Source organism: Hyphopichia burtonii, assembly GCF_001661395.1.
Source record: "Hyphopichia burtonii NRRL Y-1933 unplaced genomic scaffold HYPBUscaffold_1, whole genome shotgun sequence".
NCBI lineage: Eukaryota > Fungi > Ascomycota > Pichiomycetes > Serinales > Debaryomycetaceae > Hyphopichia > Hyphopichia burtonii.
In genome coordinates, this window is record NW_017963728.1 from 2,690,456 (window position 1) to 2,716,013 (window position 25,558).

Consider the following 25,558-nt stretch of genomic DNA (forward strand, 5'->3'; position numbering starts at 1 on the left):
GACTCCTTGAGCAGAGCCCCACTCTCAGTAACTGGAGAACCCTTCTTAGATAAGTCCATCGTGTTGTTTCAATAGAAAAGATGTGGCTTCCTTTTCCCAATATTAAACCTTGAGATTAGTTGAAGGCGAAAAAAAAAAAGTCAAATATGGAGAGAAATCAAAGTACACCACCATCTTCTTTATATAACCAGTCATGTCTATTTCCACCAACACTTTCCTTGCTGATTCAGCAGCTCCAATTGTTGTGTTATCCGCTAAGAAACACTTTGAGCAGTTACCTACAAAGGAAGCCAAATTGTATGCTCATTATCTTTCCAAGGCTTCTCATTGGGGTACAAGGGCAGTTTTGAGATCGGTATCACCAGAAAGTGAAGATATTTATGAGTTAATCTTGGGGATTCATGCTCAATTGAACTTCCCAGAATCCAACGAAGCTTATGAAGTTATATTGAGCAAACATTTCCCCGAAAATCAGAATGCCGTTACGTATTATTTGGAATATGCTTCTCAATTCTTATCAAATTTGGGGAACTATAAATCCTTTGGTGATAAGAAGTTTATACCAAAGTTGAAGATTGAAGAGCTCGATACTTTAGTCGAAAAAGTCGGTGGTGAGGAAATCACTAAGCTTTACTCAAAAGTTCGTGAAGCTATTTTTGATACTGGCGTTGGTTTATTGGGTTGGCCAGAAAATGGGCACGTATCTGCATATTATCCAGATTCACCATCAATTACTAAAGAACAGGTTGAAGTAGTTAATTCAGCTTTAGCTGATAAAGGAATCATGCCTGAGAACACTAGGGTTTTCAAGAAAAACGAAAATGAATTCATTGTTTATGTTGCCAGTGCATTGACTTCTAATACTACTGATTATTATCCAGAAACTATTGAAGCCAAAGGATTGAAAATCCTGTTTAAATTTGGTGACCATTCAAAGGAATTTAAAGAAATTGTTTCCAACTTAAAACAAGCTCAAAAATATGTTGCCAATGAAACCCAGCATAAATTAATTGGTTATTATATCGAGTCATTTGAAACTGGTTCCATGAATGCTCATAAAAATTCTCAAATTGAATGGGTAAAGGATTTGAAACCTCAAGTCGAGTCAAATATTGGGTTTATTGAAACCTACCGTGATCCTTCCGGTGTTAGAGGTGAATGGGAAGGTTTGGTTGCCATGGTTAATCAAGACCGTACTGCAAAATTTAGTGATTTGGTTAATAATGCTACTAATTTAATTAAATTTTTACCTTGGGATAAATTATACGAAAAAGACGTTTTTACCCCACCTGATTTCACCAGTTTGGAAGTTCTTACTTTTGCTGGTTCGGGTGTTCCAGCAGGTATCAATATTCCTAACTATGACGATGTTAGGTTAAATGTTGGCTTCAAAAATGTTTCTCTTGGTAACGTGTTATCAGCCAATCCAAAAAAGCCAAAACGTGAAGAAGTAATCACTTTCATTAACGAATCTTTACAAGATAAATTCCGTAAGTGGAGGGATGATGCTTTTGAAGTTCAAGTTGGTTTACACGAGTTATTAGGTCATGGTACTGGTAAATTATTACAGGAAACTTCTTCTGGTAAGTTCAATTTCGATAAGGATTCACATCCAGAAATAAAATCTTATTATAAGTCCACCGAGACTTGGGGATCTTTATTTGGTAACACTGCTGGTAGTTACGAAGAATGTAGAGCTGAATTAGTGGCATTATTTTTAATCTTGAAAAAACCAGCCGAAGTGCTCAATATTTTTGGTATAACCGATGAAAATGACCAAAAAGATGTTCAATTTATTGCCACCCTCTTAATGGCCCGTGCAGGTTTACTTGGGCTTGAGTTTTGGGATCCCAAATCTACCAAATGGGGCCAACCTCACATGCAAGCCCGTTTTGGTATTTTCAAAACTTTATACAACGCAGGTGTCGCCTCTTTGAAATTCACCGATGACGGTAAGTACGATGATTTGGAAATTGTCATTGATGAGTCCAAACTCTCTACTGCTGCTGTCGATGCCTTGGGTGAATTCTTACACAACTTGCACATATTCAAAACCACCGCAAACGTTACCGAAGGTGTTGCTTACTACAATGACATCACCAACGTCACTCAAGAATTCCATCGCTTCAGAGATGTGGTCTTAAACAAAAAATTACCTCGTAAGCAATTGATCCAAGCAAATACCTTGATCACCGACGATTCTTCAGTTGAGGTTAAAGAATATGAAGAATCTGAAGTTGGCTTCATCCAAAGTTTCGCCGATAGAAAAGTATGATTCCTTAGCGCTTTTTTCTTTTAACTATATTTATCATGTTTTTATTGAATCGTTCAATGTAGTTCTGTCTCTTAATTTTTTTTTGCATCCATTTCTATTCTCCGTGGATATTTATATACTTTCCCTTGCTCATTAAACTTTTTTTTTTTTTTTTTTGTTTTGTTAGTCTTTTGGGAAGCTCAACGGAAAATCAACGAAAAATCAATTTTACTCAGAAATATATTATTCAACGATCTCCAAGATTATCCTTCACTAAAGACTCTACTGAATTTAAGAAAGGTTTCAAGGAGTCTAAACGTTGCTTCAGGACTTGCAGAAGCGGTAATGTTTCCTATAATACGTTCCAGACTTATAGTGGGACCGATCTCGGAGAGTATTTTCTCCAGGCTTGGTGCTTTCGGGGTCAATAGTTTAAACTATACCAGCGCCAGATATTATTGCACAAATAGGTCAGATACCGGTAGTCTAAGGAATAATGCTATATATCCGAAGCACTTGCTTCTAGATAGGCCGAATAAACCTTTAGGTATCTTGAAACAAGTCCAGGAATTTAGCACTAGTACTCGTTACTTCAACAAGCAGCAAGATAATAAAAGTGATCTGGTTAGCAAGCTTTCCATAACGTCTAATCATAATGAGTTGCATAAGGCTTTGGAGAATTCCAACTCTTTGAAACAGCATCTTGAAATAACGAAAATACGCAAATTGCAAATTAAAGAGGAAGAAAAACAAAATCTTTCAAATAACAAAAAGAGCTTTAAAGAGAATTTGAAAACTATTGGTAGAATATTAAAATTGGGGAAACCTGATCTTAGGCTATTCTTGTACGCGTTGGCATTTATTCTTTTTGCTGTTTTATATCCAACTACTGCAGTAAAATTAGTTGGGGCCGCTATAGATGCATTTAATGATAACTTGAAAGATGAAGATGGAGACTTGTTGATCTGGGGTTATAAATATTCTACTGTTTTCAGTGTCATGGTTCCATTTATGTGTGTGAGTGCCGTTTGTTTTTGGGCAAGAATTTGGGTATTGAAATTATTAGGTGAACGATTAGTGGCTAGATTAAGATTAAGAGTAATGAAACATTTATTACGCCACGATGCTGCCTTTTATGATAACGAAAAACATAAAGTTGGTGATTTGATCTCTCGTTTGTCAAGTGATGCATATGTTGTTTCAAGATCAATCACTGGTAATTTACCTGATGGTTTGAAAAATATGTTATTCGGAATTATTAGTTCTTATATGATGTTTAGTATCAATCCTTTATTATTCTGTGTTATGCTCTTGATTTCTCCTCCTATTACTTTTGGTTCTGTTTGGTATGGTGAAAAAATTAGATCATTATCTACTCGTCTTCAAAATGCCACTGCTGGTTTGACCAAAGTAAGTGAAGAAACTCTTAATTCAGTCAAATTGGTCCAATCATTTACTGCAGAACAAAAAGAATTAACCAAGTATTCCGACCAATTAAGAAATGTTATAAATGTCGCTAGAAAAGAAGCTTTAGCTCAATCGAATTACCTGGTTTCCATTTATTCTTTGTACCATTCCGGTTATTTATCCTGTATTGCATTGGGTGTCTATTTAATCTTGAATGGTCAAATGACAACTGGTGATGTTGTTGCTTTCACCATGTATTCTGAATTGTTTAACCTGGCCTTATATAGTTTGACCACTACATATATGGAATTAATGAAAGGCTCGGGGGCTGGTACTAAATTATTCGATTTAGTTGATCATAAAAATGAAGTACCTCCAGTCTTGGGTGAAAAGCTTCCAGCTTTTATGAAGAATGATATAGAATTCAGAGATGTTCAATTTAGTTATCCTACTAGACCTCATGATTTAATTTTTGATGGTTGTTCATTCAAAATTCCAGCTTCTTCGAGTACTTGTTTTGTTGCCCCTTCAGGTTGTGGTAAATCAACAGTTGCCCTTTTACTACTCAGAGCTTATAATATTTCAAAAGGTGAGATCTTAATTGGCGGTCATAATATAAATAAACTTCAAGTTCGTGACTTAAGAAGATCAGTAATTGGTATTGTTCAACAAGAACCAATTTTATTATCTGGTAGTATCCTTGAAAATATCGTTTATGGTTTAACTCCTTCACAAATAAGTCAATTAACCATGGATGATATCATTGAAGTGTCTAAACAAGCCAATTGCCATGATTTCATTTCAGCATTTCCTGAAGGATACGATACCATAATTGGAGCTCGTGGAGCATCATTATCTGGTGGTCAAAAACAAAGAGTCGCTATTGCTAGGGCTTTAATCAAAAGACCTTCTATTCTTATTTTAGATGAAGCCACATCAGCTTTAGATTCTAAACTGGAAAGTCTTATCAATGAAACATTGAAAAACTTGACATCTCAGGGAAGAATGACCATTATTTCGATTGCACATAGATTATCTACCATTTCCAAATCGGAAAACGTTGTTGTTTTAGGTAAGCATGGTAAAGTTGTTGAACAAGGTAGATTTGTTGAATTATTTAGTAATCCTCAATCTGAATTATCTAAATTACTTGACGAATCAAGCTCCAAAGAATCAAAAGATGAAAGTTTAGATGATGAAGACGTGGAAGAAGTTAAAGAAGATGACGAACAACGTAAACTTGATGAAGAAGCTTTAAGAATTGAAAAGGAACAGAAACAACAAAGTGAAATGGAAATTGTCAGATCAATGATTGATGATTTACCTTATGATCTCAGAGCTCAACTTGTGCAACAAGTTTCAAAGGAATTCGAAGATGATAAAAAGGCAGCAGTTCTGGAAAAGAAACTGGATGATAACAACATTGTTTCATAGATATTTAATTATTTTGTATATATAGACTTATAAATGATTTATTCGATTAGTATGGTGATACTGGCTACATGTAACTTCTCTCAAGGAATATATCGTTTATTTGATCTATGTCGTTAGTTAAGGTTTTATCATTATAATAAAACTGATTAATTGAAAGTTTTATGTTTTTTTTTTAAAAAAATTTTTCAAATTAGCAATTAGTAAACAATTCATGAATCATTTAAATACTTTTGTATTTTCACCATCAAAACATGAGTTGAAATCAATTGGTACTATTGATTTATTTGTCCAATGCTTTGGCTTCGGTAGATTCACCTTTTTCGTATTTGATAACTTTGACATCACTGATACCTCTTCTTTCAGCAGCAGCTTTGGCTTCTGGTTTTAAAGAATTTCTGACAGTTCTGGCAGAAATGGCTAAAGCTCTGTTTAACGAAATACCGGCTTGTTTGTAGGCAGACATGGTTGAATTGATATAGTTGTTGGTATAAAGAAGTTATTCAGTACCTTAGTTTTTTGTTTTTTCCTCCATTTTTTCCCTGGTAGAAAAAGACAGTATCGGTCTTCGAATCAAACACTTTAATTGGTGGGTGGGTTCGCGTGCTGAAATTAACTCTTCGAGTTGCTATGTACTACATACATTTTGGCGTGAACATGTCAGTATGGTGTATGGGTGTTTGTATTATATACGGAGGGTTTTATTCAGATCTATCAGTTCTCTTAGAGTTTAACCAATTTACAAAGTCAAAGAAAAGGGAAGCTTGTATCTTGTTTCTTGGATTGGATGCCCAGTTCTTGAGAGATTGAGAGTAGGAGTCAATCACTTTGTTCAAATAATCTGGGTCTAAATTGACCAAGTTCTTACTGAAGGTGATACAGGCTTGGCTGCAAGCCAAAGAATGGGCCAGATTAGAATTCTTCTCAGCAGCTCTGGATTGGAAGAACTCAATTGATTGTAGTAATGACTCTTTGTAATGGGTTTGTTTTGCTTCGGTATCGAAGCTGATTTTGAAAGCATCTTTTGATAACTTAGTTTTGCTAAGACGGGTCTTCAAAAGTTTATGTGCTTTAACACCCAAGTTTTTATCAAGAGTTAAATCAATTAATATAACAATTGGTTTGATCATTGATAAGTTCAAGTAAGATTCAGAATTGATTTTGCTAAATGACTCTAGTAAATCTAAAATTCTATTTTTGAAGAAAATCATTTGTTCTTTAGCTTCCATGACTTCTTGCTTTCTCTTGTTTCCAGAACTGATGTTAGACATTGCTTCACGTCTATCTTTGAAGATTTTGGCCAATTGATCATCCATGGCCATCATTTGCTCATCATCCATTGAATCGGATTCATATGAGGAGCCATCATCATCCCCAAAAGAGTCAATATCATCAAACTTAACTTCTCCGCTGGATTCAGTTGGAATACCCAATGCTTGAGCTAACTTCAATTGAGTCTGTTGATCGACCTCTGATTGCTTGCTTTCTCCGTTGGTCTCGTCATTGTCTTCTTCGCTTCCTTGATCCTCGTCATCACTGTCGTGACTTTCACTTTCATCCTTGTCTTCGTCTTCATCGTCTTCATCTTCATCGTCTTCATCTTCATCGTCTTCATCATCTTCTTTGAATTCATCTTCTCCTTCAAAGAGTTTTTGTTGACCTTCTTTGTTTTCTTTGGTCACCAAGACATCGAATAAAAGCTTTAAACATTCTTCATTTAATTTTTCAGTACCGTCGTCATTCTTTGAACATAAGAAAGTCTCCCAAACAATTAAAGACAATTTCTTTAATAAGAGTGACTTACGAGAAACAAAAGATAAAATAACTTCGGTAAGAACTATAGCAGGGTCAACATCAATATTTTCCAGGCTTTCAACAAAAACACTTTCATAGCAGCCTCTCAATTCTCCTAAAACGGTAACAGTCTCATCATCTCCCATATATAATTGAATTAAAACCATTGAGAATAATAATTCAAAACATTTGAGTTGGTCTTTTCTGGATTCAAGTTTGGTCATTTTATTCAATTCTTTAATACTTGACAATAATTCATGACATTCTGATTTAACATTAATTAATTCGTCATCAAACTCTAAACTGAGTTGATACTCATCAGATTTCTCCAACTTATTAATGTATTTTATGCAGAAGGAAGTATATGATTTAGACTTGGTGCTGGATAAAGTGTCCGATAAAAATGAATTCAATCGATCCTGAGAAAGCTTTCTGATATTACCTGAAATGTTCTTTTGATGAGAGCTTTTGAAGAATGAATTACGAATCAAGAATTTGAATATGTCATCTAACCACTTAGAATCCAACATTTCGAATTTTTTAGAATTCTTGAATAAACCAAGAAGTTTATCTAAGACCCATTTTTGAACATTATCATTTGGCTTTTTCATACTTTCCTCGTCTCCTTCTTGAGATTCAACTGCTTTTTCAAATTTATCTAATAGAAGTTTTTTGATGGAAATAAGAACATGCTCAACTTCTGAATCATTGACCTTATCATTATCCACAAATCCAAGTATAGTGACTAAAGTATCAGTTATTTTAGATTTAGTAATAAGATCAAAATTCCAACAACCTCCCAGACTTTCATCGACCAATCTGCTCAAGATTTCAGGGGCTTTTGTATAATCTTTTTTGGCCACATCCAATAATATATTCAAGGTTTTAGTAGAAATTTTATTTAATAAACGGTTTGATTGAGCAGACTGGTTAATCAAACAACGCATAAAGTTAGGTGTGAATAAATATTGAACTTGAGAAGATTGAAGGGCAGATACAAATTTAGCAAAAATTTCAAAACCCCAAAACTTACGTTCATGAGATGATTTATCAGAAAACAATGATTCATCAATGACAACTTTCCAAAATTCTTTTAGGGAGACTACTTCAGTAATATCTAATTTTTGCTTCTTGGAGTGTGATTTTGATGATTTCTTACGTTTTTTCAGTGATTCTATTTCTTCGGACTCGTCAGATACTTCATCTGCTTTAACGAAGTTTGCAACTATAAGGTCCCAGACAAATGGTATTCTTGGCTGCCAATTTCCTTTTTGTTTCTTATTTTTTTTGGAGCCATCTTCATTTTCTTCTGGATCAGTAGGAATATCAACTTCCTTTAATGCTTTGGCTAATAATGGTAAATTCCCTTTTGAAAAAGGATCTCCGTTTTTCCAATTTGACTTTGGATTTTGTATTCTATTAGCTAGTTCACCTCTAATATCTTTAGGTATGGACAAGTAAACTGCAATACCTTCTGTAGTAAAATTGATTCCGATATCGTTTATTCTTTGTAAAATTTGTTTTAATAAATCATAACTATCAGTTGTTGTTTTCAAATACAATTGTATAAATTGACATAAAGTAAATATAGCAGTTTCCCTTAACCATGATTTAGATCCTGATAAGTCAATAAGGGCATTCACAAAATCTTTAAGTAAAATGTCACTTGACACAGAGTCATCAAAAAGTAATTGAGAATTAACCAATACTTGCAAACCAAATAAACGACCAAATAAAACAGCCCTTTCTTCTTTACCTTTCATTGAAGCTTTGGTTTCACTTGCTTTAAGAACTTGGTCTAAGTATGAACTTAAAGTCAAGCCAGAATCTTTTTTGTAAACTAATTCTCGAACAACTTCAGTCAAAGCCATGGAAAATCCAAACCTGGCACTTTGCCTAGTGGTAGTTAAACCTTTAATCAATCTATTCAAAGCATAATCCCATTCTTCTTTCTTATCAGCTTTGGTGAGTTCCGAAACCAACGCGGTGGCTGCTTCAATTCTTTCTTTTGGAAGTTCCGAAGCTAACTTATAATAATGATCTCTCAGCACCGACATGACTTCAATTTGAGCTAAAGTTAGTTCAAAGTACTACAATTATGTTAGTTCGTCGTTTTTTTTTTTTTTTTTTTTTTTTGGACATCGGCCTCATCTCTTAATTTTTTCTAAAGCATTGGAATGAAATCATGGTATACACGTTTTAGTATACAAAAATGATATTTTGGCGACATGTTGAATTCGTTTATTAATAATTTAAAGCGTATATAAATCTAGGATAATGAAAAGCACCCAAACCTTCAAGTGAATGAAAAAAAAATTGAAAATATAAAAATTAAATATCATAACTGCTTGATGATGATCAAAGACTTGTATGAAACCCATGTTGAAATGAAGTGATTAAACTAAAAAGTAAAGAATCTTGAAAAAAAATAAAATAACTAGAGGCAGAATAAACTCAAGCAGAGTAAGTTTGTTTTGGGAATGGGAAGGTTGGACCAACTTCTTGGATGGATAAAGAAGCAGCCCATTGACCAATATCAATAGCATCAGCTAAAGATTTTTCTTGCACCAAACCAGCGATGAAACCAGCGGCAAAAGCATCACCGGCACCATTGGTGTCAACGACTTTTTCGGAAGCCAATTCTCTAACTTTGAATTCTTGAACATCAAAATCTTGAGTAGATTGATTGTAAGTAACAACAACGGTTGGTTCAGTACCTTGAGTGAAAACAACGGTTCTGTTTCTCTTGGAATTAGCTTTTGGTAATTTGGCAATTTCCTTAGCAATAGCAACGACGTCTTTTTGGTCAACGTCTAAGTTATGGGATTCAGCATAAGCAGCAGCTTCAGATTCGTTAGAAACGACATAATCAACATAAGGTAAAGAAGCATCCAATGGATCTTTGAAGAATTGAGCAATGAAAGGAGCTGAAAAGTTCAAAGCAAATAATTTGTTATTTTCAGCAGCATGTTTACCTAATTTTTCAATAGCTTCTGGAGAAACAGTCAAGTGGAAACCACCAATATAGAAACATTTAGCATTTTCAACAAGAATCCAATTTTCAGGTTTTTCCAAGTGTTCAGCTTTGAAAAGGTTAGCAGCAGCTAAATCAGTAACAAGAGATCTGTGCGGGTGGTTGATCAAAGCAGCACATTTACCAGTGGCAACATCATCAACAACTTGGTATTCAGTTCTTAAACCGTATTGTTTGTTAGCTTCATTCAATTTTTCAGCATAAACATCTTTACCAACAGAACCAAAGTAAACAACAGAGTTTTCTGGTAAGATGTATTGGGCACCTCTGGCAGTGTTTTGGGCAGCACCACCAGCAACCAATTTCAATCCTGGTTTTTCAATAACCTCTTTATAAATTGGTAAGTGTTTTTCTTCAGCCAAAATAGCATCATCAGCTTTTAAATCATATTTAGCCAAATATTCTGGCTCAACATCAACTTGTAAATCCAACAATGGGTTACCTAAACAGACTAATGGGTATGACATGGTTCTGTAATACGATTGAAAGTATAATCTACTACTAGTTCTCGAAAACTGTCGTCTTAACATAACCACTTCTTTTGATTTGGTCGATTTGAAAAATTTTTGAAAGTTTGGCACGTAATGTTTTGGTAGGGCCACGCGTATTAATACATCCGTACATCAAGTATAACGATGTTCCTATTTTTTTTTTGTGGGGAGATAAGTTTCGTTTATATAACCCAGTTATAAAGCAATTATGACTCCTGCTGATGCTTCAGTTGTTCTGAAAAGTAAACATGATCACGAAAATGCTACAAAAGGTTGTGGGAGTATTATTAAAAAAACTTCATTGTCCATTGATTCTTTGATTTCTAATTACGGTATGAGACAGTCCCAAAATGATGCAAATATTTCAGCTGGTATGTCTGGTATTGAAAGTGGGTCTCGAACTTCTTTCACGAGTCCAGCCAGTCTTGAGAACAAAGCACAGCGTGCTTTGATAAGTGATGACTTAGGCAATGTGATTGCGAAAAGATCAGACGAAATTAGTAAAAACCAAAGACCCAGAAGGAAATCTGGAGATGTTTCTTTTAATGCATTTAAACTTTTGAAAGCTTGTAATCGATGTCGTAAAAGAAAAATCAAATGTGTTACCAAGAGCTTTTCTAACGTTTGTGAAAACTGCAAAAATCATGGGCATGAATGTATATTTGGCCATAAGCTTCTTAACATTAAGAATAAATCAATGAAAGAAGAGATTTCAAGTATAAGTAACCTCCCCATACCAGAAGTTGGCACAAAGAGATTGAAGAACCCATCTAGTTCAATGAAAAAATTATACGTATCTAATATAGAACCATATACCCCCTTTGTTCTGCATGAAATTTTTGAAATGGACAAGATAGATAAACTATCTAAATGTTGTATCAATATAGCGAATATCTCGTCTCCACGTACCCAAATTCCTGAATCAACCATTGAATTTTTATTGGAAATTTTTCATAATTCTTTAAGTGAAATTGATTGGAAGCCTTGCACGCTTTCTTGTTTCTTTCTTTTGCCCTTACGTATCGTTGTTCCTCAAAAAATAGTGTTGGATTCACTCAAGGCATTTACACAGTACCTTGAAAGTGAAGAGGAGCTCTCACCCAACTTATTAATAGCAGCTTTGACCATTGATGCTTGGAATAGCTTGATTCGTGACGTTCCCTTAGTCACGTCTAATCACTATTCAAAGCTTATCGAATCAGGTGAAGTATTCCTAGGTTCTCTCGATTTGAATTCTTTCAATTATCATTTTTTATGTGTGGGGGTATACTTGTATAAATTTCAGTGGATGAATCAAACTAATTTGCAGCTGCGATCTTCAATACTTCAATTGGAATATGACCTTTTGCTTTGGCCCGCTAAGTTAACTCGAGACTTCTCTGTCATTACTGATGATTTACTTGCCTCTCCTGAAGCTTTTATACTTCATGTTGTACATAATTGTTTGCTTATCTATTTCTATTCAACTCTAGTCAAGGGGAAACAAAATTTGGGTACAGAAACTGCGATTCTGGCGGTTCCTGGACTTTATAATTTTATAGCGGGTATGGCCAGAAGTAACTTCCGAATAAAAGAATCCATAATTGGAAGATGGACAATAATTGGAGATAGTCAAGTTATTAATGCGAGAAATTTATTGGAACTAAATGAAATTATGGAATTTTACGAATTTAAATTGGTTTTGGTTCACTTTAATAAAAAGGAAAAAACTAATATTATTGAATTACAAAATAGTATTTATAATCAAGTAAGGGACATGCTTGAAAATGAAAAAATTCATGACGACCCTGAGGCAGATTTGGATGGATCTAAAGTATACTGGGTATTTCGAGACGTGAGATCGCTTTGTCTAAGTAGTTTACTTTTCCACGATCATTCAACAAGATCACAGTCTTAAGGTGGAGTATGGTAAGATTGGAAAATCGTTCCTTCGATATTATTTGGGTCAATGGATCTCCAGTATTGACATTTGAAGTCCATTTCTTCTGGTGAATACTCGGGATAATTTTTTCTGATCGAATCCATTAATAAATCGTACAAAACTTTATAGCCATTACAGTTCAAGTGAACATTGTCAAGTAAAAACTCACCGAGATCGATATCTTGTTTCAACAACTGATCTTCGGACCAGCCGCCAGCAATTCTGAGTCCTTGCCATAAATCAATGAATGGAATGCCATGCTTTTCTGCTACCATTTTGGCCAGTTCAGAATATTCTTTATTTGTAATATTATTACCATTATCTTCTGGTACTTCACTTAAGTTTAGTTTTTCAGCTACGAATGAAAAGCTTTGATGTAATCCAGGACCAATCAAGATTGGTTTTATATTCTTTTTCTTGATCTCGTCAATCATAAAAGATACATTTTCAGCGTACTTGTCCAAAGGTACATATTGGATTGTTTGCACGGCATCATTAGTACCAAAAAATACCGTCATTAGTTTAATATTGGGATCAGATTCGAGAATGCGTGGGAGAATCACCCTGGCATGATTAGAATTGTATCCACTGAATCCTCTATTGATTATATCTAATTTACGAACATAGTCTTTTTGAAGACTAGATTGAAAGAAAAAATGGGTATTAGGATGCCCGGCATTGAAATTTTCATTGGCAAATTGAGTAATTGAATCCCCAAAAAGAACAAACTTCGCTTCATCGAACATAGCTTTCGTAGAACTCATGATGAATGATTATTAAAGTTTTTCAAGGATCTTCTGGACTTGAATTTTCATTAAAATTTCAGCGTGCGAATCAACTCCTAGACTCTTCAGGCTGCAATACATTAACAGATTTGCACATCACTGGTGAGCTTCTATATCTCATGAGTATATACATATGACTATATACATATGATTCATATATATGATTCATATATATAATTTTATATATATCTCATAATATATACAAAATTTTCTGCTAGAATACTGAATCTAACGCCAATTCAAAACTAATCCTAATTAGGTACTCTTGCTAGAATAATTGATGCCCGTTACTGAATCAGCATCTTAACAATTGCAAATAGCTTGAATGCTTTTCTGTATGATCTGCCCACTTTTCACGATTATAATACACTTGTCTATGCAACAATAACACCAAAAACCGTCCGGTCTTGCCACTGCAATACTCTCAGCTAGACTCATTTCACTTCTCATCCATTCCCTTACCTACCCATACTCCATTCAAGCATATCCTTGGACTATATACTCTCCTGAACCATCTCTTCTGAACCTTCTCTTTAAACTCTTTTCGTGGGGGAACAAACGAAACGGAAGGCTTTCCCCATTAGAGACGCGATTGGATTCGCTTTTTGTTAGTGTTCCGCTCGGACAACCTTCCCTATTCGGCGGACATTGTTCTCTTTTTTTACCCCACGATTTTCCAGTATACGGGTTGAAAGGTACTTAAAGGGTTAGAAATCACCATTGAACTGGTTGGATAGCTGGGATTCCAGTATAAGAAGATGTCGAATTCAGAAATAGTTTTAAAAAATTGGTCGTACAGGAAAGATGGAACTGAAGAATGGTTCCAATCTCGTAAGGAAGCTGCTTGCACCGAGATCTTTGCTGATTTGTTGAATAATGGACAGATTCCTGATCCATTTCTTGATACCAATGAACGTGACGTACAATGGGTTGGTGAACAGGATTGGCAGTACCTGAACTCTTTTGAAGTGGACTCTGCTTTGAAAGACCTTGAAAATCACGAATTGGTCTTTGAAGGTTTGGATACGTTCGCTACGGTTTGGCTCAACGGTAAAGAGTTATTGAAAGCAAATAACATGTTTGTGGAATATCGAGTCGACGCTAAACCTCACTTGAACTTTGGTGGAGTGAACGAGTTGCTAATCAAGTTCGACAGTGCATTAAGAACTAGTCGTAGTTTGGAGAAAAAACATGGTCAATATAAATGTTTCAATGGTGAAACTTCTCGTTTACAAGTTAGAAAAGCTCAATATCACTATGGTTGGGATTGGGGGCCCATTTTAATGACTTGCGGTCCTCATCTTCCAGTTAAACTTGTTTCTTTCAATTCGATCATTGATGATGTTTATGTTAATTCCCAAATTTCGGAAAAATTGAATGCAACTATCGACGTGCAAACAGATATCAGAACCAAATCTCAAGTCGCTATTGACATTGAAGTGATTTCACCTTCTGGTAAGGTCATTGAGAAAGCCGCTAGCAAAGTAGATAAAAATGGCTTGGATTCCTTTAAATTCGATATTCAAAATCCTGAATTATGGTATCCTCTTGGTCATGGTGAAGCCTCTTTGTACACATTTAAAGTTACTTTATCGAATCTGAAAGAAATTCAAACAGTAATTAAAAAGGTAGGTTTAAGAAGAGTTGAATTGGTTCAAGAAAAACTTATCGATCAACCAGGTACTAGTTTTTATTTCAAAGTCAACAATATTCCAATTTATTCGACTGGTTCAAATTGGATTCCTTGTCACTCAATGAAAACTTTGATGACAGACCAAGACTACACTGACTGGTTACAGTTAGCAGTAGATGGTAATCAAAATATGATAAGAGTCTGGGGTGGGGGGTATTACGAAACAGATATCTTTTATGATGAATGTGACCGCCTTGGATTACTTGTTTGGCAAGATTTCATGTTTGCTTGTGGCCAATATCCAGGTTTCCCAGAATTCATTGAAACGTGTAAGCCCGAATTCGACCATCAAATCAAACGTCTTAGAAATCATGCTTGTATGGCAGTATATGCGGGTAATAATGAAGACTATCAAGTTGCTGAAAACTTTGGTTTACATTGGGATCAAAACGATCATTCTGGGGATTATTCAAAAACAGACTTCCCAGCTCGTACAATTTACGAAAAAGTCATTCCAGATGCACTCAAGAGCTTGAACCCGCAAGTCCCATATCATCCAGGATCTCCTTGGGGTGGTAGTCATACCACTGATCCAACTATTGGAGATATCCATCAATGGAATGTTTGGCATGGAACACAAGAAAAGTATCAAGATTGGTATAAATTAGGTGGTCGGTTTATCTCAGAATTCGGTATGGAAGCCTTACCTAATCGTAAAACATACGAAGATTGTATAACTGATAAGACCGAACTATATCCCCAAAGTGAATCAATTGACCATCATAATAAATCTGATGGGTTTGAACGTCGTTTGGCCTTATATGTTTTCGAGAATATTAAAGTAGAAGGTTTGGATTTAGATTCTTGGATATATGCTACTCAATTGATGCAAGCCGAATGTCTTGGTTATGCCTATAGATGTTGGAGACGTGAATGGCGTGGTGAAGGTAAACGCTATACAAGTGGTGCAATCGTTTGGCAAATTAATGATTGTTGGCCAGTGGCTTCTTGGGCAATTATTGATTTTTATAAAAGGCCAAAATTGGGATACTATTCAGTCAAGCGTGAAAGTCATCCAATTGGTGTTGGACTTTACAGAAATGAGAAGAAATTTACTCATGAGCAAGCCAAGCCAGTGTCTAAAGAAGGTGCTCCTCATGATTATAGTAAAACTGAGTATAACGTTGACATTTGGGGGGTAAATGCTACCACAGAACCATTACCCTCAACTTTAAAAATCGACATCTACAATGTTACCCTGGGGGATATCATTGAGTCACTTCCTGACAAGCCAGTTACTTTATCAGCCAATGCTACTACTGAATTTGTAGAATCACACCCAATATCAAATGATGTTCCAGTAGTAATTTACGCTAGATTAGTTGATAACAAAGGAAATATCATTGCTGGTGCTGCTGATTGGCCTCAACCGTTGAAATATCTCAAGTTCAACGATAGAAAAGTTGATTTCACCGTTGAGAATGGCCAAATAAGACTTAGAGCCAACAATCCAGTCAAAGGTGTTGAAATAATCGTCGAAAGAGACGTTTTCTTACAAGATAACGGTTTTGATTTGTTCCCAGGCGACGACAAAATCGTGGTTGCCAAAGACTTAAAGGCCACTGATAAAGTATCGATTAGATATTACCAACAAGCAAAAAAATAGTATAGTTATATAAGTAAATGCACCATTAGTTATATCATTTTCAAAGTTGTAGAACGATCCGTTAGCATTGGCTGCAACAAACGAGTGCGGTAAATTTATGAACTTTTGCCGAAAAATTGTGAGTCAAATGATTATCGAATAAAGAGGAAAAAAATCTGGAATTTTTTATGAAAAAAAAAAAGACATGATAATACCCTTTTTTATGAAAGATATTGATACTTTTGGGTAGGTAGTGGTAAAGATTGAAATATGGCTGCTAAAACATATAGAATTGTTATTAAATTAGGGACTTCGTCCTTGGTGGATGAAGTTACCAGAGAACCAAGGATTTCAAATATGTCAAATATCGTGGAAACTGTTGTTAGACTTCGTCGTGCTGGTCATAAGATAATTATTGTTTCATCGGGTGCCATTGCTTTCGGGATGAAGAGAATGGGCCTTTCAACCAAACCATCTAAGTTATCGGAGATTCAAGCTTTGGCGTCTGTGGGCCAATCTCGACTTATGGCATTATTTGATGATTTATTTAGACAACTTGATCAACCAGTGGGTCAAATTTTGATCACCAGAAACGATATAGTGGATTTCACCCAATACAAAAATGCCACTAATACTATAAATGCATTGCTCGACTCTGGTACTATTCCAATTGTTAATGAAAATGATGCATTATCAGTGGCAGAAATTAAGTTTGGTGATAATGATACTTTATCTGCAATTACTGCTGGTATGATTCATGCTGATTACTTATTTTTAATGACTGATGTTGAATGTTTATATGAAGATAACCCTAGAACAAATCCGGATGCTAAGCCAATTCTCCTTGTAGATAAAATTACTGATTTATCAATCAAAACTGACACTGAAGATGCTGGAGCTGGTTCAAAAGTCGGTACGGGTGGTATGACAACAAAATTAATCGCAGCAGAATTAGCCAACAGTGTTGGTGTCACCACCATTATTACATTGTCGACTATGCCTCAACATATATTAGATATCGTATCCAATATTCAAGAATTAGACGGAACTTCTAAAAGTATAGAAGAGCAAATTGAATTCATGAAATCCGAAATCGAAAAAAACAGCATTCCATTACACACGAGATTCCTTGCATTACCACGTAGTACCCAAATTAGATCTGATAAAAAATTCTGGCTTCTCCATGGGTTGAAAACAAGAGGTTGTCTAATCATTGATCAAGGTTGTTATAGAGCATTAACCCGTAAAAATAGAGCTGGGTTACTTCCAGCTGGTGTTGTTCATGTTGAAGGATCTTTCCACGAAAGTGAATGTGTGGCAATCAAAGTCGTTTCGGATAAGTCAAGCCCAATATCCGAAGCAGTTGAAGTTGGCCAATGTAGAGTCAATTATAGCTCGACCGAAATCCTGTTGATTAAAGGCTTGAAAAGTAACGAAATCGAAAGCACCTTGGGTTTTGCTGATAGTGAATACATCGCTCATAGAGATAACTTGGTGTTTTCTCCTTCTTTATTTTCTAATTCGAATTCTTCAGTTGATTTGAAAATATAACATAATACACTGCTTATAGACTTTTTTTTTTTTTTTTCTTTTTTTTACTTTTTTTTTTTTTCACTTTTATAGTGTTTAATCACCTGGTAAGAGGTACCAATCTATACGAACCAATGTAAGTACGCTTTGTAATTGTTTATAAAAGCTGCTAATTATAAACTGTTGCGTATCCAAAAGGATCTGTTGGAGTAATTTTTTTTCTCACTGATAAAGTATATTTGATATATTTGTTATTAGTGACCAGCAGTACTAATCCAAGGGAGTATCCATATCTACGGAAGCATACAGATAATGGACCTGTCACGAACAATCCATCTACCAGAGCTTGATGGTAATCGTCAACAATTCAAGGTCCGACAGTTAATAACTGATATTCCGTTGGATTCAGCTCAAAATGAGAGTATCACCTACATATCTACATATCAAGCAAATTTATATATAGCTACTTCCTTAGGTCAAATACTACATTATCACAAGTTTGAAGATGCTCCAGAATATTTCCTTATTTCAAAAATCAATGTTGGAAGTGAAAGAAGGCCAATTAACAAACTACTTGTGTTGTCTTATACCGAACGTATATTGATATTAAGTGGTGACACTGTTTACGTCTACACTCTTCCAGAGCTTTCTACGTGTCGAATTGGTAAAATAAAAGACGTTTCCTATATTCTGCATTTAACTCAATTAAAAAAATCAATTCCTAACCCACCGAATGATAAAGCTATAGTGTATACATCTGATAAAATTCACCTAATCCAATTCAGCTCCGACCTGATCAAATCATTAAAAGTCATTAATTACTCCAAAGCTAGAAAGGGTATATCTTGCTCTAGTGGTACATCCCTGAACTATAGTAACCTTTGTTTGGTCGCAAATGATAAAAATTATGATATAGTCGATTTACAGCAAACAAGAAAAATACCCTTGTTTGAATATACACTGGATCCTTCGGAAGAAGTAGAACCATTCATCGTCCAATTCAAGAATAGCTCCGGAAATGAAGAGTTTTTACTTACAGCAAGATCAGATGCCACTGCCTCGATATCTATGTTCATCAATTCCTTGGGCGATGTAACTAGAGGTACAATTTCTTGGATAAATGAGGGATACCCTTCAAATGGGCTTGTAATACACTGGCCATATGTAATTGGGATATTCACATTGCCCGAAGGATCTACTCAAATGATTTTTAGCTCTTTAGAATCTTTAGACATTCGCCATAAAATTGGAATGAGTGATCTCCCTACTCAGATCATGGATGAGCAAAAGTTGAATAATTTTAAAATATGTGAGGTCAATTCAGAAATAAATTTTAATAATGAAAGTCTAGAGTCGATTTTGAAAATAATGACTTTTACGGAAAAAGAAATCTCAGCTCAAACTGAGAATAACTCTAGTGGAAAGCTTTTGATATACAACAATAACCAAATTTTTTTATTCCATGAAGAGGATGAAGTTGTTGCTTTATTCAGTCGAGCACAAAATTTGATTATGGAAGGACCATATGAAGATCTTATTTCCACAATTGACAAAATGTATGAACTGAAATCTAATGCCAAACAGACATTCATTCTCCAATTGAAAATGCTTATTCTTATTGCATCACATAAATTTAATGAAGCTGAAACTCTCCTTGGCCAAATTGATTTAGACCCAAGGTTCTTTCTATTAGCATTCAATGTCAAGGCGCCAGAAAATTTCTTTTCAGATTTTGCAACTTTTACTGGGATCAAGACAATTATCTCACTCGTTAAGGATCTTAATATCACCAATGACTCATTTATATCGCTCGTCTTACAGAAATACTATAGACAGCCCAACGTTCCACATGTCACTTCATATCTCAGATATTTACTCTATACCACGAATATTAAGTCTAATGCCGATTTAATAACTCTTATAAATGATGATCAAGGATTCTGGGAATCTTCTGAATCAAATAAGATTGAAATTTTGAAGTACATGGAAGAGAAAAAGTTCTATTTTGCATTATTACATATTCTTCTACTTCAACAAGCACATGAACCAAATGAAATGAATGCCGTTAAAATTTGTGATTTGACAGTCAAACTACTAAAGGAAGAAATCTCAGATGAGAATTTTGACTTGGTAAAGATCACATTCAAGGAATTGAAAGATCATTTCAATGATAGCGAAGCTTACAACAAGTATCTCCTTGAAATGTTGAAGATTTGTCCAAATGATGGTGTTGCGTATCTCAAGGCCAATAAAACCAGTAAACACAAACAAACACATAATTCAATTTTAAAGGATATATCCAGAACTTATCAAGGTGAATTAGATTTCAACTCTTTGAAAATCGAATATCTTGAATCAACAATAGAATCGTCTGACGCTTCCCTAGAATCTATAGATGAATTGCTTACTGAATTATCTGCATTAATAAATCACTCTCATGAAACAGAAGAAATTATCAATTTCAACATTTTGAAAGAAACATACAAACTTGAGCATTCTCTCGCCGATCCAGAATGGCCTAAAATATCCTGGATTGACTATCTCAGTATAAATAAAAATAGAAGTGAGTGCAAAAAGTTCACAGAGAACTATTTAAAAGTATTTGAGCTTCTTTTGTTTCGTTTTTTAAGATACCCCAGAGAGTTGGATCACTTAAACGAATTCAAAGAAATTTTAAATAAGGACTATTTAGAATATCTACAAATATTTTTCGAGAATGAAAATACTATCGAAAACTTGTTCAACTTAGGTGATTATTCAAGTGCTGAAATTTTTATTACATATAACGCGTTGCCATTTCCTTCCAAGCCAATTTATTTTAATGACTTTCAGAAATACTACAAAATAAGAAGTGATCACGATATAAAAATAGATTTACAAGAACTTTTTCACCTATATATGAGTATCGACAATGAACAAAGTAAAATTCTTACAACCAGACACTTCATTACCATGTATGGTGATTATTTTGAACCTACAGAGATACTTAAATTTATACCAGCATATGTTCCGTTACCATATATTAAGGAATATCTATATAATCTAATTATTAATTTTGAGTCTCGCAAAAGAGGAATCACTTTGAAAAAACTACTCAGTAGAGTTGATTCCAAATATAATGAGAGACTTTATAAGGATTTACAATAAATATTATAATAATCCGAAAACTTTTAAAATGTAGTCAATGAGCATTCCAAGCCATAAAATTTGACCGGTTCTAATATTTCCAATGAAAGTATTCCAACAGCTCTTTGGTTCGTCAAGATTTACCTTTCTAATTTGAGAAAACAATCTGGAAAACCCCCAAGCAGCTCCCAAGTAGAAGAATGGGCCGAAACCGCTCATAAATCCAGCTGTGGTGAAAGCTGCCACTTGAGCAGTACCTAATCCATAGAGAATAGGTTTAGTTTTATCACCCCAAGCCAAAGCAGTTGACTTTATACCAGCTTTTATATCGAATGTTTTGTCTTGATGAGCATAAATGGTATCGTAGATCATGCTCCAAAGAAAGTTTGAAACAAACAATGGTCCAGCAATTAATAAATCAACTGGAGCATGAACCGCTGGAAATCCTAAAAGACAGCCCCAACTAAAACATATGGAAATCATTACTTGGGGGTAATAGGTGAATCTTTTGAAAAGTGGATAAGTTGCAACAAATGGTAATGATAATGCACCCAAATAGAAACATTCAAAAGGTAATGACAACAAGACAACGAGGCCAGCAAGGCACTGGGCCACGCACCAAGCAGATGCTTGTGGAACAGATACTCTACCACTGGTAATAGGTCTTTCCATAGTACGAGCAACTTGGTTATCTAATTTACGGTCTAGAATATCATTAATCGTGCAGCCTGCTCCTCTCATAATAAGGGCCCCTATAGAGAAAAGGGCTATTGCTGACGAAAAAGTCCCAAAACCGGCATTGATCGAATATGAAGCCATGGTAATCCCCCAAAATGATGGAATAAGAAGGAGGAGAGTCCCTACGGGTTTTTCAAGCCTCATCAACTCGGCATAAGGAATCCATTTTTCGGGAAGCTTGGATACAAAAGGACCTAATCTAGCTAAACGTGCAAGTCTGGCTGCTTCTAATTCTTCTGGTTTGAATTTACTTCTAGCTTGCTGAATTTGCGTATCTATCTCATTTTTATTGAGTCTATATATACTGGAATGAAAGTTACGGCACGGAAGGATGGAGCGAGCTGGAAATGGATAAGTTCGTATTGGAGACTTCAATAGTAAGTTTCTAAACATAATAAACCGAATGAATATATGGTATTGTTTAAACTAGTGAAAAAAACTGAATAACTGAAAAACAAAAAAAAAAAAAACCGTTTGAAAAATGTACGGGTACGAAATGATTTGAAAGTAATAGGCTTACATGCAATGTATTCAAGTTGAAGCCCCCATTATACCATTATCAGTGGTTTTACTAAAATCCACTAAAAGGTTTAATACATCAGCTTAATACATGCAACTTAATAATTAAAATTAATATACAATCTATATAAATCCTTTGATCTGATTTCTTATACCTGATCTTCCTAAGCTTTGGTTTAATCGGAACCCCATTTAATCGGTGGAAGTGTATTTTCAAGTCTGCTTAATCAAATTTAGCTCATTTGTTTAACTTGCTTGTTTTATTTGTTTAGCTTGTTTGTCTTACCCGTTGAGCTTGTTTGTTTTATTTGTTTAGCTTAGTTTGGCCTCTTCGTTTTGTTTCTGGCATGGATATAGTTTGGCTTTTTCGTTGTGTTTCTGACTTAGATATAGCTTCGTCGAACTGTAATTAGCCAGCCAAGAAAGCACTGCGTGCGGAATATAAGCTTTTTGATTTCTTCTGGATCTAGATATTTCCTTACTTGAATCGATTCTTACATGCCTTAGACACAATATCAGCTCTCCATTTCGGCCTGATCATCCAACACTTCAAAGTCCTGTTCTCCCTCTGTTTGTATTCTTTCTCTCATAACTCTATGACCATCAATCAAGCTCTGCAATTCCATGAAAGCAGGTGCCTTTTCATTTGAAGGTGTAAACACCTGTCTGCACATAGGACACAATCCTTTGGAGGTATCCTGTTCTAACCACTTCAAGATGCAATGAAGATGGAAGTTATGTGAACATCCTCCCCCTAAAACAAGGGGACATTCTTCCCCTGGGTATTTACAATTTGGACAGGTACCATCAAATGCAACACGACATATACCACAGAGTTCGTCAACGTATCCAGTTTCCTCTTCACCGTCTTTCGTGAGTTTCCAATGCCATGTACTCACAGCGTGCCACTCTGTAATATTCACTTTCATTGAAACTTAACTCAGAAAAGAAATGGTTGATTCTATTTATTTACTCTTTCAAACGCAAAAAACAAAAAAAAAAAAAAACACAGTGCTACAGTTTTGCGCAGTCAAAATATATGTACACTAACCTTTTCTATATACTAAACCTTTAAAAATGTCAAAGGAGTTACCGTCGGGTTGCAATTCTAAGCGTTCGCCAGTGTTTGTATCTTGGGCAATTAATAGGCCGTAGTCGGAAGTGATACCTTTGATCACACAGGTACGAAGATTTCGGCCAGACCCTTCAACATCAACTTTAACTTTCTGTTCACTATGAAACCATCTTTTGTAGTATAATGGTAGGAAAGGTGCCAAACCTGATTTGAGGAAGACATTATAGAACTTGTCAAGGATGAACATTAGTTTGGCCAATAATTTTTCATGTTGATAAGGTGGTAAAGGTTCCAAATGTTTTTCTTGTCTGAGTTCATTTAAGCGATTTAAAACCATATTAAGGGAAGTAGTTGGGGCAAAATTGGATACATTAACACCACAACCCCAGACTAGATGGAATGTTTTATCTAAATATTGTGAATTGACAAGAGCTCCTGAAATTTTAGCATATTTTTGATCGTCACCTTCCACTGTTTCGTTAAAAATGTTTTTATCATTGATGTCTTTATAGAATTCAGTCTTAAGGGCGTAGATATCATTAGGCCATTTAAGTTTGATGGGCATATCTTCATATCCTATACCTTCGCCAGGTTTATCACTTCCGTAACTTAAAATGGCTTCAATCATTGCTAATCCACATAAATATTGCAAAGTTACAATTGAAGATCCTGATGGCATTTTGAATAATACTGATGAGGCCATGACACCTTTAGGATTTATCCAAACGTTCCCACCTCTTCCACGACCAGCGACCTGAGTGGTAGCGGTGAAGGTAAACCCATTGGGTAAGTGGCGTAATAATTGAGGATTAGACTCTAACAAAGCATTTGTAGATGTAACTACTTCACCATAACCCAAATAGGATCCAAAGTCACCAATTGGTTCCGATTTAAACAATTCTTCAAGATGATTATAGTAATCTTTCATATTGAAATAAGGAGTGAGTTTATTATCTGGAAGCTCACAGCATACCTGAATATTGGTGACGTCAGATTCTTCTTCATCCATAAATGCATCATCGTGAAAGACAAAAGTATCAGTATTATCTTCCAAAGTATTGCCATTGACAAAATCAAGGTTATTTTTCAATGACTTAACCAAATCCGAAGCTTTATTCTGCTGGAAAGATGATAAATAAATTGGAGTTGTCTTCGGTATTGAAATGTTCAAGTCTTCATTGACACGAAGACCTAACTTCATTAGACATTGTTGGAGAAATAATTTTCTATTGGTTTCTATATCTTGATCTTTCAATGTATCGCAGATATGTTGGGCATGGGAATCGGTCGGTCTCATAAGCGAAGCAGTAAATTCAGGATGGGTTCCAGAAAGAAGCACATCACCTTTACCATATTTACAATAAATCACTGCAGCTTTATCATCATCTTCAATATCAAGAGATTCTGAATACCTTGCTAAAACTTCAACTCCACGGTGACTCAGAGCATTTAAAAATACACCCCCACCATTATAATAATTATAAACGGTATTTGAGCACTTTGATAAGACACTTTTATTCACAGTTAAAGGAGTTGCTCTTGCACCTTGATGAGATTCATAAACAAACCCTTTATAAGCACAACCCTGTTTCGTTCCTGGGAATAATTGTAATTCACGATTACCGGTAACTTCTAACGGGGAGCCAACTTCAAATTCACATCTTTTAGAAGCATAGTAAGCACCAGCACAAAATCCTATATATTTCCCTCCCAGTTTAACAAATTTCTTAATTCTTTCATTACCATTACCATTAAGTAGTTTACAGTATGGTAAATCTGCACCTCCTGGAATGACAAGAGCACTTGTTTTGAACATCCATGGTTCATTTAATAATACCGTATCGGTCACTGGTATTACTGCATAAAAGGGGGATAAATGAAGCTTCAATGACTCAACACAGTGTTTAACACTTTCAATGGTGGTCCCCGGACCGGAATAAACGAGGACATTCATATTTCTTTTAACAGCTGTCGAAAAAGAAGACCAAATGATGGGCAGAAATCAATACTTGATACGAAGAAACCTCTCACAAAATGTCAGTGATTGGCCAATGACTCAAGTTGACTCATGGGACTCTTCCTTATGTTTTTTGTTCAGGTTAAAAGAGTCGGTGTACGGGACAAAAAAAAACTGAAAAAATTGAAAAAAAAAAAAAAAAAAAAAAAAAAAAAAAA

General features: G+C 35.0%; 13 protein-coding genes across 13 annotated transcripts; 6 read left to right on the top strand and 7 right to left on the bottom strand.

The window, feature by feature from the left end:
- Positions 1 to 168: 168 nt before the first annotated feature.
- HYPBUDRAFT_151822 (dipeptidyl-peptidase III) lies at positions 169 to 2,399 on the top strand. The gene has a single exon (XM_020220702.1). It carries the CDS (start codon positions 194 to 196, stop codon positions 2,273 to 2,275), a length of 2,082 nt encoding a protein of 693 aa, XP_020079616.1. The 5' UTR covers positions 169 to 193; the 3' UTR covers positions 2,276 to 2,399.
- A 200-nt stretch (positions 2,400 to 2,599) lies between these two features.
- On the top strand, positions 2,600 to 5,095 carry MDL2 (Mdl2p; the record flags this gene model as incomplete). The annotated part of the gene is made up of 2 exons (XM_020222116.1): positions 2,600 to 2,724; positions 2,836 to 5,095. The coding sequence occupies 2 exons, from the start codon at positions 2,600 to 2,602 to the stop codon at positions 5,093 to 5,095; spliced, it is 2,385 nt and encodes a 794-aa protein (XP_020079617.1).
- Positions 5,096 to 5,163: 68 nt separating this feature from the next.
- On the bottom strand, positions 5,164 to 5,676 carry HYPBUDRAFT_183020 (uncharacterized protein). Its single transcript, XM_020222905.1, has one exon. It carries the CDS (start codon positions 5,556 to 5,558, stop codon positions 5,376 to 5,378), a length of 183 nt encoding a protein of 60 aa, XP_020079618.1. The 5' UTR covers positions 5,559 to 5,676; the 3' UTR covers positions 5,164 to 5,375.
- Positions 5,677 to 5,793: 117 nt separating this feature from the next.
- On the bottom strand, positions 5,794 to 8,943 carry POL5 (DNA-directed DNA polymerase; the record flags this gene model as incomplete). The annotated part of the gene is made up of 1 exon (XM_020218290.1): positions 5,794 to 8,943. The coding sequence occupies one exon, from the start codon at positions 8,941 to 8,943 to the stop codon at positions 5,794 to 5,796; it is 3,150 nt and encodes a 1,049-aa protein (XP_020079619.1).
- A 397-nt stretch (positions 8,944 to 9,340) lies between these two features.
- On the bottom strand, positions 9,341 to 10,387 carry ADO1 (adenosine kinase; the record flags this gene model as incomplete). Its single annotated transcript, XM_020222117.1, has 1 exon — positions 9,341 to 10,387. One exon carries the CDS (start codon positions 10,385 to 10,387, stop codon positions 9,341 to 9,343), a length of 1,047 nt encoding a protein of 348 aa, XP_020079620.1.
- A 721-nt stretch (positions 10,388 to 11,108) lies between these two features.
- HYPBUDRAFT_101727 (uncharacterized protein) lies at positions 11,109 to 12,308 on the top strand (the record flags this gene model as incomplete). Its single annotated transcript, XM_020218139.1, has 1 exon — positions 11,109 to 12,308. One exon carries the CDS (start codon positions 11,109 to 11,111, stop codon positions 12,306 to 12,308), a length of 1,200 nt encoding a protein of 399 aa, XP_020079621.1.
- Positions 12,305 to 13,078, bottom strand: IAH1 (isoamyl acetate-hydrolyzing esterase; the record flags this gene model as incomplete). The annotated part of the gene is made up of 1 exon (XM_020218252.1): positions 12,305 to 13,078. One exon carries the CDS (start codon positions 13,076 to 13,078, stop codon positions 12,305 to 12,307), a length of 774 nt encoding a protein of 257 aa, XP_020079622.1.
- A 797-nt stretch (positions 13,079 to 13,875) lies between these two features.
- Positions 13,876 to 16,416, top strand: GH2 (glycoside hydrolase family 2 protein; the record flags this gene model as incomplete). Its single annotated transcript, XM_020220000.1, has 1 exon — positions 13,876 to 16,416. One exon carries the CDS (start codon positions 13,876 to 13,878, stop codon positions 16,414 to 16,416), a length of 2,541 nt encoding a protein of 846 aa, XP_020079623.1.
- A 213-nt stretch (positions 16,417 to 16,629) lies between these two features.
- PRO1 (glutamate 5-kinase) lies at positions 16,630 to 17,959 on the top strand. Its single transcript, XM_020220703.1, has one exon. It carries the CDS (start codon positions 16,666 to 16,668, stop codon positions 17,944 to 17,946), a length of 1,281 nt encoding a protein of 426 aa, XP_020079624.1. The 5' UTR covers positions 16,630 to 16,665; the 3' UTR covers positions 17,947 to 17,959.
- Positions 17,960 to 18,237: 278 nt separating this feature from the next.
- HYPBUDRAFT_146885 (CORVET complex subunit) lies at positions 18,238 to 20,915 on the top strand (the record flags this gene model as incomplete). Its single annotated transcript, XM_020220001.1, has 2 exons — positions 18,238 to 20,879; positions 20,906 to 20,915. 2 exons carry the CDS (start codon positions 18,238 to 18,240, stop codon positions 20,913 to 20,915), a joined length of 2,652 nt encoding a protein of 883 aa, XP_020079625.1.
- A 160-nt stretch (positions 20,916 to 21,075) lies between these two features.
- HYPBUDRAFT_146886 (4-hydroxybenzoate octaprenyltransferase) lies at positions 21,076 to 21,870 on the bottom strand (the record flags this gene model as incomplete). Its single annotated transcript, XM_020220002.1, has 1 exon — positions 21,076 to 21,870. One exon carries the CDS (start codon positions 21,868 to 21,870, stop codon positions 21,076 to 21,078), a length of 795 nt encoding a protein of 264 aa, XP_020079626.1.
- A 532-nt stretch (positions 21,871 to 22,402) lies between these two features.
- HYPBUDRAFT_151828 (anaphase promoting complex subunit 11) lies at positions 22,403 to 23,242 on the bottom strand. The gene has a single exon (XM_020220704.1). It carries the CDS (start codon positions 23,235 to 23,237, stop codon positions 22,824 to 22,826), a length of 414 nt encoding a protein of 137 aa, XP_020079627.1. The 5' UTR covers positions 23,238 to 23,242; the 3' UTR covers positions 22,403 to 22,823.
- Positions 23,243 to 23,337: 95 nt separating this feature from the next.
- On the bottom strand, positions 23,338 to 25,457 carry HYPBUDRAFT_151829 (biotin--[acetyl-CoA-carboxylase] ligase). The gene has a single exon (XM_020220705.1). The coding sequence runs from the start codon at positions 25,335 to 25,337 to the stop codon at positions 23,355 to 23,357; it is 1,983 nt and encodes a 660-aa protein (XP_020079628.1). The 5' UTR covers positions 25,338 to 25,457; the 3' UTR covers positions 23,338 to 23,354.
- Positions 25,458 to 25,558: the final 101 nt, after the last annotated feature.

Excerpts from the sequence above, each read along its gene's own strand:
- HYPBUDRAFT_151822 (XM_020220702.1), top strand. The coding sequence starts at position 194 with ATGTCTATTTCCACCAACACTTTCCTTGCTGATTCAGCAGCTCCAATT.
- HYPBUDRAFT_183020 (XM_020222905.1), bottom strand. The coding sequence starts at position 5,558 with ATGTCTGCCTACAAACAAGCCGGTATTTCGTTAAACAGAGCTTTAGCC.
- PRO1 (XM_020220703.1), top strand. The coding sequence starts at position 16,666 with ATGGCTGCTAAAACATATAGAATTGTTATTAAATTAGGGACTTCGTCC.
- HYPBUDRAFT_151828 (XM_020220704.1), bottom strand. The coding sequence starts at position 23,237 with ATGAAAGTGAATATTACAGAGTGGCACGCTGTGAGTACATGGCATTGG.
- HYPBUDRAFT_151829 (XM_020220705.1), bottom strand. The coding sequence starts at position 25,337 with ATGAATGTCCTCGTTTATTCCGGTCCGGGGACCACCATTGAAAGTGTT.